General features: G+C 44.2%; 1 protein-coding gene across 2 annotated transcripts in view; it reads left to right on the top strand.

Moving 5' to 3' along the window:
- GSS (glutathione synthetase) overlaps positions 1 to 15,047 on the top strand; it is a 52,655-nt gene that overhangs the window by 12,807 nt on the left and 24,801 nt on the right. Inside the window, exon 2 of one of the 2 annotated variants that reach the window (XM_077458981.1) lies at positions 14,762 to 14,897. In XM_077458981.1, the coding sequence (XP_077315107.1) occupies positions 14,769 to 14,897 (129 nt within the window). In that variant the 5' untranslated portion in view covers positions 14,762 to 14,768. Of the gene's footprint in view, positions 1 to 14,754; positions 14,898 to 15,047 lie in introns of both variants that reach the window. The other variant, XM_077458982.1, reaches the window with a different exon arrangement.

Here is a 15,047-nt window from a genome sequence, read left to right as displayed (position 1 = left end):
ATGGGTTTATTAGAGGTTCCCCAAGGCCTGAAAATTAATTTCAAGGGTTCCCCTGGGGTAAAGAGGTTGAGAAAGGCTGGTCTAAATGATTGGGAGAAGGTGCTGTGCTCAGATGAGACCAAAATTGAGCACTTTGGCGTTAACTTGACTCCCCGTGTTTGGAGGAAGGAGAATGCTGACTATGACCCTAAGAACACCATCCCTACAGTCAGGCACGGAGGTGGAAACATGCTTTGGGGCTGTTTATCTGCTAAAGGTACCAGTCAACTTTGCTGCATTGAAGGGCCAATGGACGGGGCCATGTATTATGAAATCTTGGATGAGAACCTTCTTCCCTCAGCCAGAACTCTGAAGATGGGTTGCGGATGATGGTTCTTCCAGCATGACAAACATACCGCCAAGGCAACAAAGGAGTGACTCAAGAAGAAGCACATTAAGGTCATGGAGTGGCCAGTCTCCAAACCTTAATCCTATAGAAAATGTATGGAGGGAGCTGAACCTTTTGAGTTGCCAAGTAACAGCCAAGAAACCTTAAAGAGGAGGTAAACCCTGATGAGTTTACTTCCTCTTTCATTCCCTGCAAAGGCAAAGCATAATGGACTACTATGCATCGCATAGTAGCCCATTATGTGTCACTTACCTGACACAGAAGCCAGCGAAGTCGCCGCTGTCCCCTGTAGTTCGCCGCATCCATCTTGTTGGTGGGGTCGCGCAGCTCCGCCGCTGTCGTTCGGCGAAGCCGCGATGACGTCACTCCCGCAAATGCGCACGGGAGTTGACACGCGCGACAGCTCCATTCTTGGAAATGCCGAGCTCAGTGCGCCTGCGCGCCGCTGTCTACGGCGCATGCGCCGTAGACAGCGGTGCCCGTTTTCGGGCAAATATCTCCTAAACCATATAGGTTTAGGAGATATTGCTTGGACCTACAGGTAAGCCTTAATCTAGGCTTACCTGTAGGTCAAAGTGGTTTGTAAGGGTTTACAACCACTTTAAGGATGTTTAAGAAGATCTGCAAAGAAGAGTGGACCATTTCCCTCCTGAGATGTGTGCAAACCTGGTAACCAACCATAAGAAACGTCTTACTTCTGTGATTGCCAACAAGGGTTTCTCCACCAAGAACTAAGTCGCTTGGGGATCAAATGCTTTATTTTACTAATTGAACTGCAACTCAATTTAAAAAAAACAAAACGTGTATTGTGTTTTATTCTGGATTTTTGGTTGATATTCTGTCTCTATCGTTTTAAAATACACCTATGATAACAATTCTAGAACGTTCATTTCTTTGTAAGTGGGCAAACTTCCAAAATCTGCAGGGCTTCAAATAATTTCCCCACCATACATCATAGAAGTCATCATAGCATATAGAAATAAGACATAGGTTTAATCAAAGATTTATTGCTGCTGCAGGAAATGTATAAACTGTTAGTTTGGTTTTACAGCTCCAGGGATCTGAGGAATGTGCGTGTTCAAACACAAAGCGGGCACTGGCGTGGGCACTGGCGTGGGCACTGGCACTGGCGCGGGCACTGGCCTGTGATATCCACTTAGAATGGAGTGGTGATTTAATCCTTTTCAGTATTTTGTTTATAGATCCCTCTGATTTCTCTCTAATCAATATAGCACATGTCATAAGTGGACATTTTGGGGAAAGATACTTTGGGGTCTAGTTATAAAACATTCATGCAGGCTGGATGAATATTATTATTATTTTTTTTTCTGTAATAGATCAATTCCTATTGTCTACTCCAGGGGTTGACAAATTTGTTTGGAATCTGGGAGCCAGCTAAAAAAGTTAGGAGCCAGGTCCGTGACGGCGATCTGGACCTGTCCCTGGCCTGACATGGAGACAAGTGAGGGGAAGATAGCCTCCAGCCCCCCACATATGAGATCACCTCTCATTGGACACACCGCTTGAGTGCTAAATGGCCGCTGTGATTGGCCATTTAGCATGATCTGTGATTTGCTGTATCCAAGGGACACGGCCAACACAGAACTTCCCCGATGTGCGCCCATGGCGGCGTTCAGAGGGGAAGTAAACAGGAGGATGTCCAGGGACGCCCTCCCGGCAATTGGTGTCCGTGCTGTAGACATCTTTTGTCTATAGCGCGGGCACGAAGTGGTTAACAAAAGAATGTGACTTTTATTTCCGCCATGTTCCCGCTTCTTAACGTCATATCCCCGCTAAGGGTTAGATCAGGTCCGCCTGAAAAACTGACAGGTGAACCTGATCAGACAGCCCTTGTGAAAGGGGTCAAGCAGGGAGGATTACAAATAATATTTTTTTTTTTTCCCTTAATTAAAATAATTTTTTTTACTTTTTACAAAAAAATAATAATAATAATTAAATAATATATATTATATATATATATATATATATATATATATATATATATATATATATATATATATATATATATATATATATATATATATATATATAATATTTAATTATTATTATTTTTTTTTTTTTTTGTAAAAAGTAAAAAAAATTATTTTAATTAGGGGAAGGAAATGGGCGGGCAGTGAAAAACAGTCAGGGAGCTTCACTCCATTAGGAATTATCATTATTGGAATAGGGTGTAATTTCTACATCCACCACAAGATGGCGCCAGACTACCGAAAGATTTTAGTAGGCCGCAAAGCCGCGGCCTCAATTACTGGCCGGCGCGGCACGATGGAATTGCGCGGCGGAGTTCGGGGTCCAAATGGAGACAGGATACCCCAGCAGCGTTGCCCCAGTCGCCAGGACACGAAATCTAGGCGCAAATGCGACCTGGCGACCGGGGTTTGTCGAGCCCTGGTCTACTCCATCTCGTGGGAAAAATCTGGTATCATTTTTTTTTTTTTTTTTTCATTGAGGTGTTTCAGAAAACGACACTGCCACTAGATGGAGCTGATGATCATAGGAATTCATCTATTACAAAAAATATGGGAAAACGTGTCTAGCCTGCAGTCATGTCTTCACCCAAGGAATGTTTATAAATGGACCCCTTTGTGCCTTGTTTTCCAGACAGCCGGGCTGTGCTTGTATGCTGATAGGAAGAGAGAGCAGAGTAATGACCTTGGCAGTAGGCTGCTGTTCATTCACTATCCATTCACAGGCTGGGGTTGGGGAGGAGACCAGTCTGTGTTGCATAACTGCAGTAGAAATAAGTTGGGTCTCGAGCGCAGTTGTGCTGATTAAATCCCAGCACTGGATGGAGAAATGTTACCGTTCCTTTGACAGATGAAACGGCTTCCATTTTTCTAATTCAACCAGATGTTTTAGCTGTTTGCCTTAAAGTGGTGTTGCCACCAAAAAATAAAAAATGGTTTAAAATTCTTAAAAAAAAAATTGAAGAAGAATTTTTTTTACTCGCCTCTAAATACCTGTTGCTAGGGGGTCCCTCATAGCCTTTGTACACACGGTCGGAGAATCTGTCGGAATGAGTCTTATCGGACCGTGTCGTCAGATAATCTGACTGTGTGTGGTATGCATCGGACTGATTCCGTCCGAATCTCCGTCCGACCCAATTTTCCAACATGTTGGAAATATTTCCCGACCAACTGGGCCGGACGGACCTAATCCGATCATGTGTAGAGAATTTTCATCGGACCAAGTGCCACGCATGCTCAGATCAAATTCCTACATCAAAGCTATTGGCTACTAGCCTGAACGTAGTCCCATCGTAATGAAATTACATCATCACGTTCTGAAAGATCGGATTTTTCGCCAACTTGGCCCGACCATGTGTATGTAGCAGTTTCAGACACAATCCGTCGGACTAAATCCAACGGGCAAAATCTGACGTATTTGGTTGGCAAAATCTCCGACCGTGTGTACGTGGGCATAGTCTGCCTCTTCCTTGCCTGGGCTGGTGACATCACTTCCCCTCGCACCGCACAGTCATCTGGGACCTGTCACGTGTCTCAGATGACTGTGTGGCGTATCACGATGCCCTGCGGCGCTCGCGCATGCGCAGTGGGTGCCCGGCTGTGAAGCCACAGCCAGGTGCCCACAGTAAGAATGACGGCGCAGGGAACGAGGGGGGGCTTCATTCCCCCGCATCACCGGACCCTGGGACAGGTAAGTGTTCCATTATTAAAAGTCAGCTGCTGCCTTTTTTTTTTTTTTTTTTTTTTTTTTTAGGGTGCACCCCACTTTAAGCTCATATTCAATTTTCTTAACAGCGGCTTTGTGCAAAAAGGTTATAAAAACAGTCTGTAATATTTAGCTTTCTGATATTGACTATCCATTTACCAAAAATGATTGTATAACAAGCTTACAACACAAATCCCATAATGTCCGGGTTCAGGGGGACATTGGTGGAACAACGTCATCTGTTGGCTTGCTGTCAGTCTCGGTGGTATTGGTCATACTTTCCATTACCTTCCATGCCAAGGCTGCAAATTCTTACACACAGGGCCATTGTCTGATCCTTGCTTGTAAAATCTAGGCAACTTCAGAAAGCATTTACACAGCATTTGACATTCAGGCTGGGTTCACACTGCTGCGGGGGGAGATCCGGATGTGATTCGCACCGCACTGCAGTGCAAATCACATCCGATCTCCGTAGCGATGCGAGTTCAGCCATACAGATAGTATGGCTGGCTGAATTCGCATCGCTCCCGCAGCAAACTCGCACGGGACCCTTTTTTTGGTCCGCAGCAGAATCGGATCGCATGGGTGTTCACACCATGCGATCCGATTCCTGTGCGAGTGTGCAGATCGCACTGCGATATGCGGACGGATCTGGGGGTGTCATTAACATTTCATTAACACTCCCAGCCGTTCGCATAGGGCAGTGTGAACTGCCGGCGGGAGTCATGCGATGCGGGAAAACGCCGCGGATTCGCGGCGTTCCCGCATCGCTATAGTGTGAACCTAGCCTCAAGCAGCTTTCTTGAAGGCGCTTTTGCTCAGGTGTGTGGTGTACAGATCTTGATAGGAGTGCCTTTGGCAGACTCAAATGCCTGAACTGAACTTTCAAGAGACTTGGTATCAATCAAAAGAGAACTGTTTGATACTTGAAGAGGAGCCCCTGTATAGACAAGGTGATGGTGATAGCAGTGGTAGGGATCATAAGTAACGATAAAAGATTAACCAATATAAGTGACGGACACGTCTTTGTTTTTAATAAATACTGGTTCATCAAGCTCACCAACATTTGTCACATCTTCTTTTATTCATTCTTTTTTCATCTTCTTTCTTCTTTCTTCTTCTTTTATAATGACCTGCAGTCATTACCAGTGCCGTCATCATCGCCCCGTCTATACACGGCAAGTATACAATGGGTCATTTTGAATGGAAACCATGTTGTCTTCACCATTCTGATGATCACTGAGCAGACCTAGGATTGGTTCCACTCTGAGGAATCTGCATTCCTTTCTTCGTGGAGACAACTGTATTCTTTACGAGTAGATCTATCATGTTGCAGATTCTGCTATTTCTTGGTCACTCACAACCTTGAAAGATGTAAGTCATGTCACTTCCTTCACCGTACTTATTATTGTCGTATAGTCTGTCTTAACACAATATTACACTATATGGGCTCTCCTGTCATTCCCCTTTTCTGGTGGCTATTTCCATGAGTTGGCTCTTGACACAACCTTCCAGTAAATAGTAAGTTCACCCTTTCATAACTAGTGAAAAGGTGAGTTAACTGCAAAAATCATAGCCACCCTGTACACTGCAATACACAGCCCTGGAATATGTATTATAATGCTCGCAATGTCAAGCACTCATTGGTCAGAATGACAATTCAACTGTATTGTCCAGTGGGAAGCGATTCTTTCTGCTGGGCCCGGGTACCAAAGAAAGCCTCATATGCACGTCTTATTGATCAGTATGGTCACATGGCAGCACTGACCAATGAGTTCTTGCTACTGCAAGCATTATGATGGATTCCCGCTACACTAGCAGCCCGGGGGATCATGGTCTAATGCAGTGGTCATCAACCCTGTCCTCAGGGCCCACTAACAGGCCAGGTTTTATGTATTGCCTTGGGGAGATGCAGACTAGAATACTGCAATCACTGAGCAGCAAATGATATCACCTGTGATGTATTTCAGTTATCTTGCAAACCTGGCCTGTTAGTGGGCCCTGAGGACAGGGTTGATGACCACTGGTCTAATGTGCAGTGGGTTCCGGGGAGGTGGCCAGCATATAGTTCACCTTTTTCATTTTTCTTATTTATTCCTCTCGGTCCAACTTCAGATCTTTTCTGGATCCTGAGAAGGTCCACTGTTGCCTGGCCAATGGGAAATGTCCATGTAACACAGGCAGTGACTAGGACCCCTCCAGGAAGTAAATATGGAGGAGAAGGACCGGGCGCCATTTGATCAAATGCTCACAGCCCAATCGTCTTTCAGGACAAAACTGACGGACGGACTCGGCCTATTTAAAACCTGAAACGCATAACCAATAAAAAGAGCCTAGTCGCCTCCAGTATTTTTTTTCCTCTGGTCTAACAGGAACATTGAAATTGTTTATTTTCCATAAGGTCCTCATGCTAGTTTCAGTTTCCTCCCAGTATATGCTTCCCCCATGATTTCAGGACAATGGACCTGGAGGGGGTTGCATATCTGTCCCTGCTTGTGGGACCTTCCCTCCCCATCAACACCTCCTGTTTTCCCCAACATCTTTGAGGAGAAGCAACTGTGCCCATGGGCACAGGGACTGTAGTGGAGCCCTCCCTCGTATTTGGTTAGGCATGGCGTCCTCCCCGTGTTGCTTAATTTGCTGTAACCTACACTACTTCCTCAGGAAGCTATAGGAGGCATGTATCAAATATGAAAGAAATTGGACACTGCATATGGTCAACAACCCACCGAGAATCTGTGGGGAAATCATAGGCGCATAAGGAGCTGAGGACCCCAAAGATAGATCATCTAGGGATTTATTGGATGATGAAATCCTCAATGATGACTTAAAGTGACTGTAAAGTCAGAAGTGGTTTTTATCTTAATGTATCAAGATAAAAAAAAAAAAACCTGTGTGCATCAGCCCCCCTAATACTTACCTGAGCCCCATCTAGTTTCAGCACTGTTGTAGGAATGTCTCGGTTGCCTGGGACTCCCCTCCTCATGGGCTGAGACAGACACCCCTCATGGGGTGGCGCCATTGGCTCCCGCTGCTGTCAAAGTCAGCCAGCCAATGAGAATAGGGGACGGGGGTGGGCCACGGCTCCGTGTATCAATGGACACAGGGAGCTATGACTCGGCTCAGGTGCCCTCATAGCAAGCCGCTTGCTTTAAGAGCACTCAACAGAAAGGATGGTCCAGGAGCTCCAAAGAGGGGTCCGAGAAGAGGAGGATCAAGGCTGTTATTTTTAATTTAAAAGACTTTACGATCATTTTAATGTATATATGCAGTCGTGAGATATTAGCGAAGAACTGTAACATGGAAGATTAAAAATGTCAGATGCAAAGTAGATCTCAAATAGTGTGTACTGGTGTATGGAAGCCCAAATTGTCACCTAAACAGCGGCCCCTCGTATGTGGCTTGAGACTCCCCCCAAATCAGAGTGCAGATTAAACAGGGGGGCGGAGCGCCATGACGTAGGAGCGGCCGCACGCCGGATCTCCCGAGAGCCTCGCTCTGTCTCCCTCTCCTCGCGCTCTCGATGCTGGGCTACGTTCAACGCTATCGGCCCACGGAGAGCTCCAGCAATGCCGCGCCGTTTTAAACTAGGCTCTGGCGGTCTCTGAGATCATCCCTAGTCAGCTTGCAGGCGCGGTCGGGACGAACGCTGGGACGAACGCTGGGACGAACGCTTACAGCCAGCCTTTGTTTGGAGCAGTGAATCGGTGGAAGGTCTGACAGTTGCCTATCCCACAGCGAGGGAGATCCCCTAACCAGAAGACAGTTGATTCTGGAACCTGGTGCTAGAAAAGGAGCTGTGGATCCGTGGTGCTAGAAAAGGAGCTGTGGATCCGTGGTGCTGCGTATGTGCCTGGCGGCATTCTGCGGTCGGTCCATGATGGTGGAATTGCGGTAAGACAAGCGCTCAGACGGGGGCAGGGGCAACCCAAAGCTGGAAGCGGCTAAGGACAGTATACAGGACAGCATACCAGATAAGAAGGTGTATATCTCTTGGCTATAGTTTGGGCTTACCTGTGTTTACCCCCCCCCCCCCCCCCCCTTATTGGGAATAAGAAGGTTGTTCCTGGATGTTTTTGGATGTTCCTGAATGTGCACCCCGAAGGATAGTATCTCTCCCGTATACCCCAATCCGGTTGTAGCCAGGCTATAGGTGTAAGCTGAGAGGGGAAGGGAAAAGAGATAAGAAGAGGAAAAGAAAAGTAACAATTTGTTTGCCGCTGGAACCTGTTCTATCTGCTAATCCCTCCCTGCTTCTTTTTCTCCTTCTGTTTTAAATACAAAAAACCAAGCGGATACGTATCTTTATGGTCAAAGGAGGAAGGCTGTGCGGCTGTGAACAATAGGTATCGGAAGCTCCTTGATTTTTTGATATCTTACGCAAGAGATACCTTTTGCAGGAAAAACTTTCTAAAAAAAAAAAAAAAAAAAAACTTCTCCCTGGTTGCTTGAATGTTTCGCCTGCCACCATTTAATAGCTAAAGATCTGGACATATCTGATATTAATTTCCTTTTTTTTTGTTGTTTGTCGCTTTTTTCGTTTTTTTTGGTGTCAGAGTGGGATAATTCATCTTCAATGTAAAATGAACTCAGTGTCACAGCTGTAATAATATTAATAATTAATAGCCTTACGCTGTTTATGCTTATGCACTATAGGTGAAACTGCTTGAGATATATGTTATTGTTTGATCAGAGGATTTACCTGTGGTGTGGAACGCAGTTGAATTGGGCCCCACTCTGCTCCTTTTTTTTTTTTTTTTTTTTTTTTTTTTTTCCCGAAAGTAAGCTAGTTACCGTTGTAGGTATTTTTGTTCTTACTGGGCCTTACTGTGAGTGGTTTCAGACCCCTGGAGATCTCTAATGGTCCGGGAGGGAGGTATATTGGATTAGGGGGGAAGGAGTAAAGAGAAACCCCTAGTGATTGATAGATAAGGAGAGGGGGGTTTTGGTTTTCCCAAAATGAGGGGTAAGGCAGGTAAAGTAAATAAGACGATCACCCCGGCTACAAGTCCGGTCGGAATCCAAAAATATCTGGCTGCAAATTCCAGTATAAGAGAGGATGAAGGGTCGGGTAGCCCCAGAACAGAAAAACTAACTCGTGCGGGCCCTAGTAGGCAGAAGGGGGAAGAAGGTAGGGGGGTAAAAAATCCTGCCATAAAGTCAAGTGAGCTTAAAAAAAAAGCGCAGTAAACCCGCAGAATGAAGAGGTAGGTCAGAATAATCCTCGGGGAGAGGTAGAGATGGGTAATAGAGAGGCAGAAGAAGTGGTTTTAGACAGCCATAAAGAGACCCCCCAGTCCCCACAAATCATGGAGATGCTTTCTGAGATGTTCTCAAGAATGGAGATCTCCTTAAGGGCGGATATAGCAACAATAAGAAGCGATATAGGTTTGGTCTTGGGGAGAGTGGAGGAGATAGAAAATAGAGTGGAAACTCAAGAGTGTAAGATGGAAGGAATCTTAGAGCAGATAACAGCCCTCCGGAGTTCAAATAGAATAATCAGATATAAGTTGGAGGACCTAGAAAATAGAAGTAGAAGGAAGAATATACGGATAAAAGGTCTCCCTGAGACACATAGCGGGTCCGCCCTTGAGGAGATAGCCCAACAGATTTTTAACCCTCTATTGGACAAGGAAGATTCAGCCCCATTGAAAATTGATAGAATACACAGAATAACTCGACCCCGGGGGATTAGAACAGAAGCACCTCGAGACGTTATAGTGAGATTTCATAATGTTGCAGATAAAATGCAAGTTATGAACAGAGGGAGAACACAGTCTGGGGTGGTCTATGAGGGGATGGAACTGCAGATTTACCCTGACTTAGCGGGTGAGACACTGGGTAGAAGGAGATGCCTAAAACCACTCACTGAATTATTGAGAGCGGCGGACATCCCATATCAATGGGGATTTCCTGCATGCCTCATAGGGAAGAAAGAGGGACGATCTGCAGTCCTACGCTTCCCTGAAGACCTCCTAGAATTTTGCGAGCAGTTAAGCATACACCCCGCCCCGAAGATAGAATGGGGAGTTGAGGATGTACTGGGGGGCGGGGGGAATAGTACCCAGGGGAGGAAATGGCAGAGTCAACCAAATAGCCGGAGCCGAAAATAGATTACTGGAATTAAGGTGAATTAATAGGCCATGCTGAGAGCGGGGGAGTGTGGGGGGGGGGGGGAGATGGGGGGGAGGGGAGGAGGGAAGGTGTGTGGGGGCTTCGGGCAGATAAGGGTCTGAGCCCCAGGGATACTATGGGGGTGAGGCGAACACAAAGATCGGCCCACCAATGCCATAGGCTTAACGGGAAGGGGGGTGTCCTACCCAGTCTTACGAGACGTTCCGTTATAGGACAGGGGGGGAGGGGGAGGGAGGGAGGGAGAGGGAGGGGAAGGGTTTTTGGTTGTTTTTTGGGACTCTCACTCGGTCCCCCCAAGGGGTTAGCGGGGATGGGCACCACTGGATCCACTAGACGCTCAAAAAGGAAAGGTAAACGAGGGGGAAAGGAAAGGAAAAAAAAAAGAGGGGGAATTACCCCGGGGTAGAGAGGCATGGTAGTTCTTAATGTTATTACTTATAATGTTAGGGGGTTAAATTCAAAAAGGAAAAGATATAGGATAAATGATGAACTGCAATATATGGATGCAAATGTAGTATGCCTACAAGAGACGCATATAACATGCACTTCTGGGGTTAGACTGAATTCGATTAGTTTTCCGTTGTGGTTTTACAGGGATTCCCCATCCCCCTTTTCGAGAGGGGTTGCGATAGGCTTTAGTAGAACGATGAAATTTGTTCTAGATGAGCGACTAGTGGATCCGGAGGGTCGATACCTGTGTTTAAAGGGCAAACTGTTTAATCTTAAATGTACAATTGTTAGTATCTATGCCCCAAATAAGAATACGGGAAGATTCCTGAAGAAAGTATTGAATAAAATAGAAGATTTTAAAGAAGGGAAACTAATCCTGGCAGGGGATTTCAATTGGAGTATGAACCCTAAAATGGATACTACAGGGGTGGGCCCCAGGATTTCTGAACATAAACAGAGAATGTTTTTAAGGGCGCTGACTGCATATCAGTTATATGATACCTGGAGAATACTGCATTCAAAGGACAGGGACTATACATATTTCTCCTCGGTCCACGGTTCCTTCTCCCGAATAGACTATATTTTTTTGGAACACTCATTTCTAAGGGCGCTTAGGAAGGCAGAAATAAAGATAAGAACAGTGTCAGATCATGCACCTGTGCTGATCCAGCTTGAGATTGGGGGGGGACCGTGGACGGATGAGGAATTGGAGACTGAATGAATCTCTAATACAGGATAAAGAGACAGTAGAAAGGATTGAGCATGAGATTGTACAATTTTTTTAGTTTGAATGATATCCCGGAAACCTCTAGCCCAGTATTATGGGAAGCGCATAAGGCAGTTGTTAGAGGGGCATTAATAGGGATTGGCGCAGGGAAAAAGAGAGAAAGGGAGAGGAAGAAAACCCTATTGTACGAGGAAATTCAGAGACTGGAACAGATGGGGCGACCAGGGGGGATTCGGGATACCCAAGATTTAATAACAAAAAGACGAGAGTTAGATGATTGCCTGGAGCAGGATAGGCCTACCATATTTTGGGAAGAGAAAGGTACCAATGGGGGAATAAATCAGGTAAATGGTTGGCTAGGAGGGTGAAGGAAAAGAAAAATAGAACTTTCATTCCAAAAGTAAAGAATGCCGAGGGGGATTTACAAAATATGCCAGATGATATTGTGAATACATTTTTTACATATTATCGGGGCCTTTACAATATCGAGCAACAGGATAAGGCAGAGGATCGAGTTAGGGCGGAAATAAAGGATTACTTAAATCAGATAGATATCCCTAGAGCCAAGCAGTTAGAAATGGAAGCACTAGAAGCCCCAATAACAAGGGGGGAGGTTGAGTGGGCGATTAAAAATACAGCTAAGGGAGGCTGCCCAGGGCCCGATAGTTTCCCGATCTCCTATTATAAGCAATTCCAAAAACAGCTAGTCCCAAAATTATGCGACTATTTTAATGCAGTAGGGAGGGGCGAAAAATTTCGCGAAGAAACACTCTTGACACATGTGGTCCTGATCTTGAAAGAGGGAAAGGACCCAACGGCAGTAGAAAGCTATAGGCCAATCTCCTTACTAAATTCAGATATTAAACTGTTTGCAAAAATTATCGCTGAAAGATTAGGACCGCATGTGCCAGAGTGGATACGGCAGGATCAGGTTGGATTTATTGAAGGGAGAGAAGGTCGGGATAACACACTAAAGACCATTATGTTATCCCAAGAAGCTGTTAGACGGGGGACCCCTACGGTACTCATGTCAATTGATGCGGAAAAGGCATTTGACAGGGTGGGGTGGGGGTTCCTGTTTGAAGTCCTAGAAAGGTATGGATTGAAGGAGCGGATGAGGGGCTGGATAGAAGCCCTATATACCCACCCTAGGGCTAAAATAAGAGTAAATGGGACCCTGTCCTGTCCCCTTGAGTTGTTCAACGGGACAAGACAGGGCTGCCCGTTGTCCCCAATATTATTTATATTATCGCTTGAACCCCTGCTGTTGAACATTAGGTCGAACCGAAACATCCAAGGGATATGGGCTGCTGAGAGGGAGTTCAAGGTTGCAGCATTTGCGGACGACCTTTTGCTTTATATTGCCAACCCCGGGTCTTCCATACCAGCAATAATGGAAGAATTATCAAATTATGGGAAGGTCTCTAATTTTAAGGTTAACATATCTAAATCTGAAATTTTTAATTTAAATTTGCCCATAACTGAGCAGAGTATCCTCCAATCCAAACTCCCCTTTAGATGGTGTGGGAGGGAATTGGCATATTTGGGAATAAGATTGACTTCGGAGATGAGTGATCTCTTTTGAGGCCAACTATATTCCCATACTAAATAAAATTAAACAACATTTGGAAAGGTGTCAACATAAAGTTCTATCATGGACAGGGAGAATAAATGTAGTCAAAATGTTCATTTTGCCAATTTTCACCTATACATGCCAAATGATCCCAATAGTTTTACCACAGGTCTACCTAAATAAATTTAAAAATCTTGATTAATAGATTTATATGGAAAAAAAAAACGGCGAGGGTGGCACGGAATTCCCTGATAAGAAGTAAAGATAGGGGTGGCCTGGCAATGCCGGACCTCCAAAAATATTATGAGGCTATAGCAATTTCACGAATACCAGATTGGATACATAATAAAAAGGGAAAGGATTGGGTTGAATTAGAAATTAAGTTAAGTAGCAGGGAATTAGGGGAAATAGTATGGATTCCTGCAAAACACAGAGAATTAGGTCTTAGCACAAACACACTCACAAAAAATTTATTTCAGATATGGGATATAATAAATAAGCGACATAACTGGGAACACAACTCACCATTAATGCCACTATTGGACACAATTTTTTTTATCCCAGGTCAAGAGGAATATTTATATTATAGTAGTTGGGTTAAGAAAAACAATATTAAATTACAGGAGGTGATGGAAGGTAATAGGATGTGCACATATGAGGAAATTATAGGGAAATGGGGTCATAAACCACTAGACAAATGGAGATATTATCAATTATATTATTTTATTCACTCTTTATCACAGCCATTACGGGGTAAGGAACAATTAAGACCATTGGAGAAGCTATTAGTGAACCGTCACTGCCTAGAAAAAAGGATTTCAAAACTTTATAAAATCCTAATAGAAAGAGTAGAGCAAAATTACCCCCCCTATCTAGAAAAATGGGAAAGTGAAATTGGATCTCTAAGGGATGACTATCATAGAAATAGGATAATAAGACGAACCTATTCAGTGGCCGTAGATGCACAGACTCGAGAGATGTCATATAAACTTTTAACAAGATGGTACATAACCCCACAACAAGGAAATAAAATATGCAGCGCGACCCCTCGGTCATGCTGGAGAGGCTGCTTGGGGGTGGGGTCATTTGCTCATATATGGTGGTTGTGTCCTAAGATACAGACATTTTGGGATAAAGTAATTGAATTTATTTTTGAAATAACAGGGGAAAGGATTAGAAGGGATCCGTGGGTTTGCTTATTTCATGATATAGATAAAGGAGAGAGAGAGTACGGGTATTCCTTGATTCCCTGTTTATTGAATGCTGCCAAATCATTGATACCGCTAAGATGGAAAAGATCTGACCCTCCCTCGATGAGGGAATGGGCGGAAAGATTAGAAAGGATACGAATTATCGAGGAGTCAATGTACAAACTGGATAATATGGAGGAAAGGTATCAGAATAAATGGCGTCTCTGGGTATTATTTGTTAAAACTGAAAATTATTTGAAGATGGTGGAATCCTAGTTGAAAGGATCCCCACGGAGGAGGATCGAGTGAGAGAGGGGTGGGTAGGGGGGGGGGAGGGTGGGTAAAGGGAGTTAATTTTTATAAGAAATGATGTTGTATCTAGGATCACGTGAAATGGTCTGCATAGGAATTATAGCTGTTTGTAACCTTATGAAAATTTCAAAAATAAAGAAATATAAAAAAAAAAAGAGTGCAGATTAAACAGAGGGAGGAATAACCTTTTTTTTTTTTTTTTTTTTTTTTCTCTTCTACACAAGTATCTTGTCATTAACTATGCATTGATTTCTTATTTATTTTTAGTATATTAATTATTTTGTAGTTTGCAGTTCCAAAATGTCCGGTTTATGGGAGGATGTCTTCTGCAACGCACAGCTGCTAGAGGAGGTGGCGCCCATCGCTGTGGATTCCGCCTTGTTGCAGGGCGTTCTTATGAGGACAAAGGAGAGTCCGAACTCTTCTGATGTAAGTGGCGTCTGTAGCCTGTATTAGAGCAAATTGAGATGTGCATGATGGAAAAATTTAGCTTTTTTCAGATTTGTTTGTTAAATTAATTAATTTTGTTTTTGTCATATGTTACATTAGAATGCTTCGTTTTTCAAAATTTAGTTTTAG

The sequence above is a fragment of the Lithobates pipiens genome, unplaced genomic scaffold, assembly GCF_037356315.1.
Source record: "Lithobates pipiens isolate NorthernLeopardFrog02 unplaced genomic scaffold, aLitPip1_a1.2 Scaffold_28, whole genome shotgun sequence".
Taxonomy (NCBI): domain Eukaryota; kingdom Metazoa; phylum Chordata; class Amphibia; order Anura; family Ranidae; genus Lithobates; species Lithobates pipiens.
The sequence above is the reverse complement of the archived record's forward strand: the minus strand, read 5'-3'. Positions and strand labels throughout refer to the sequence as shown.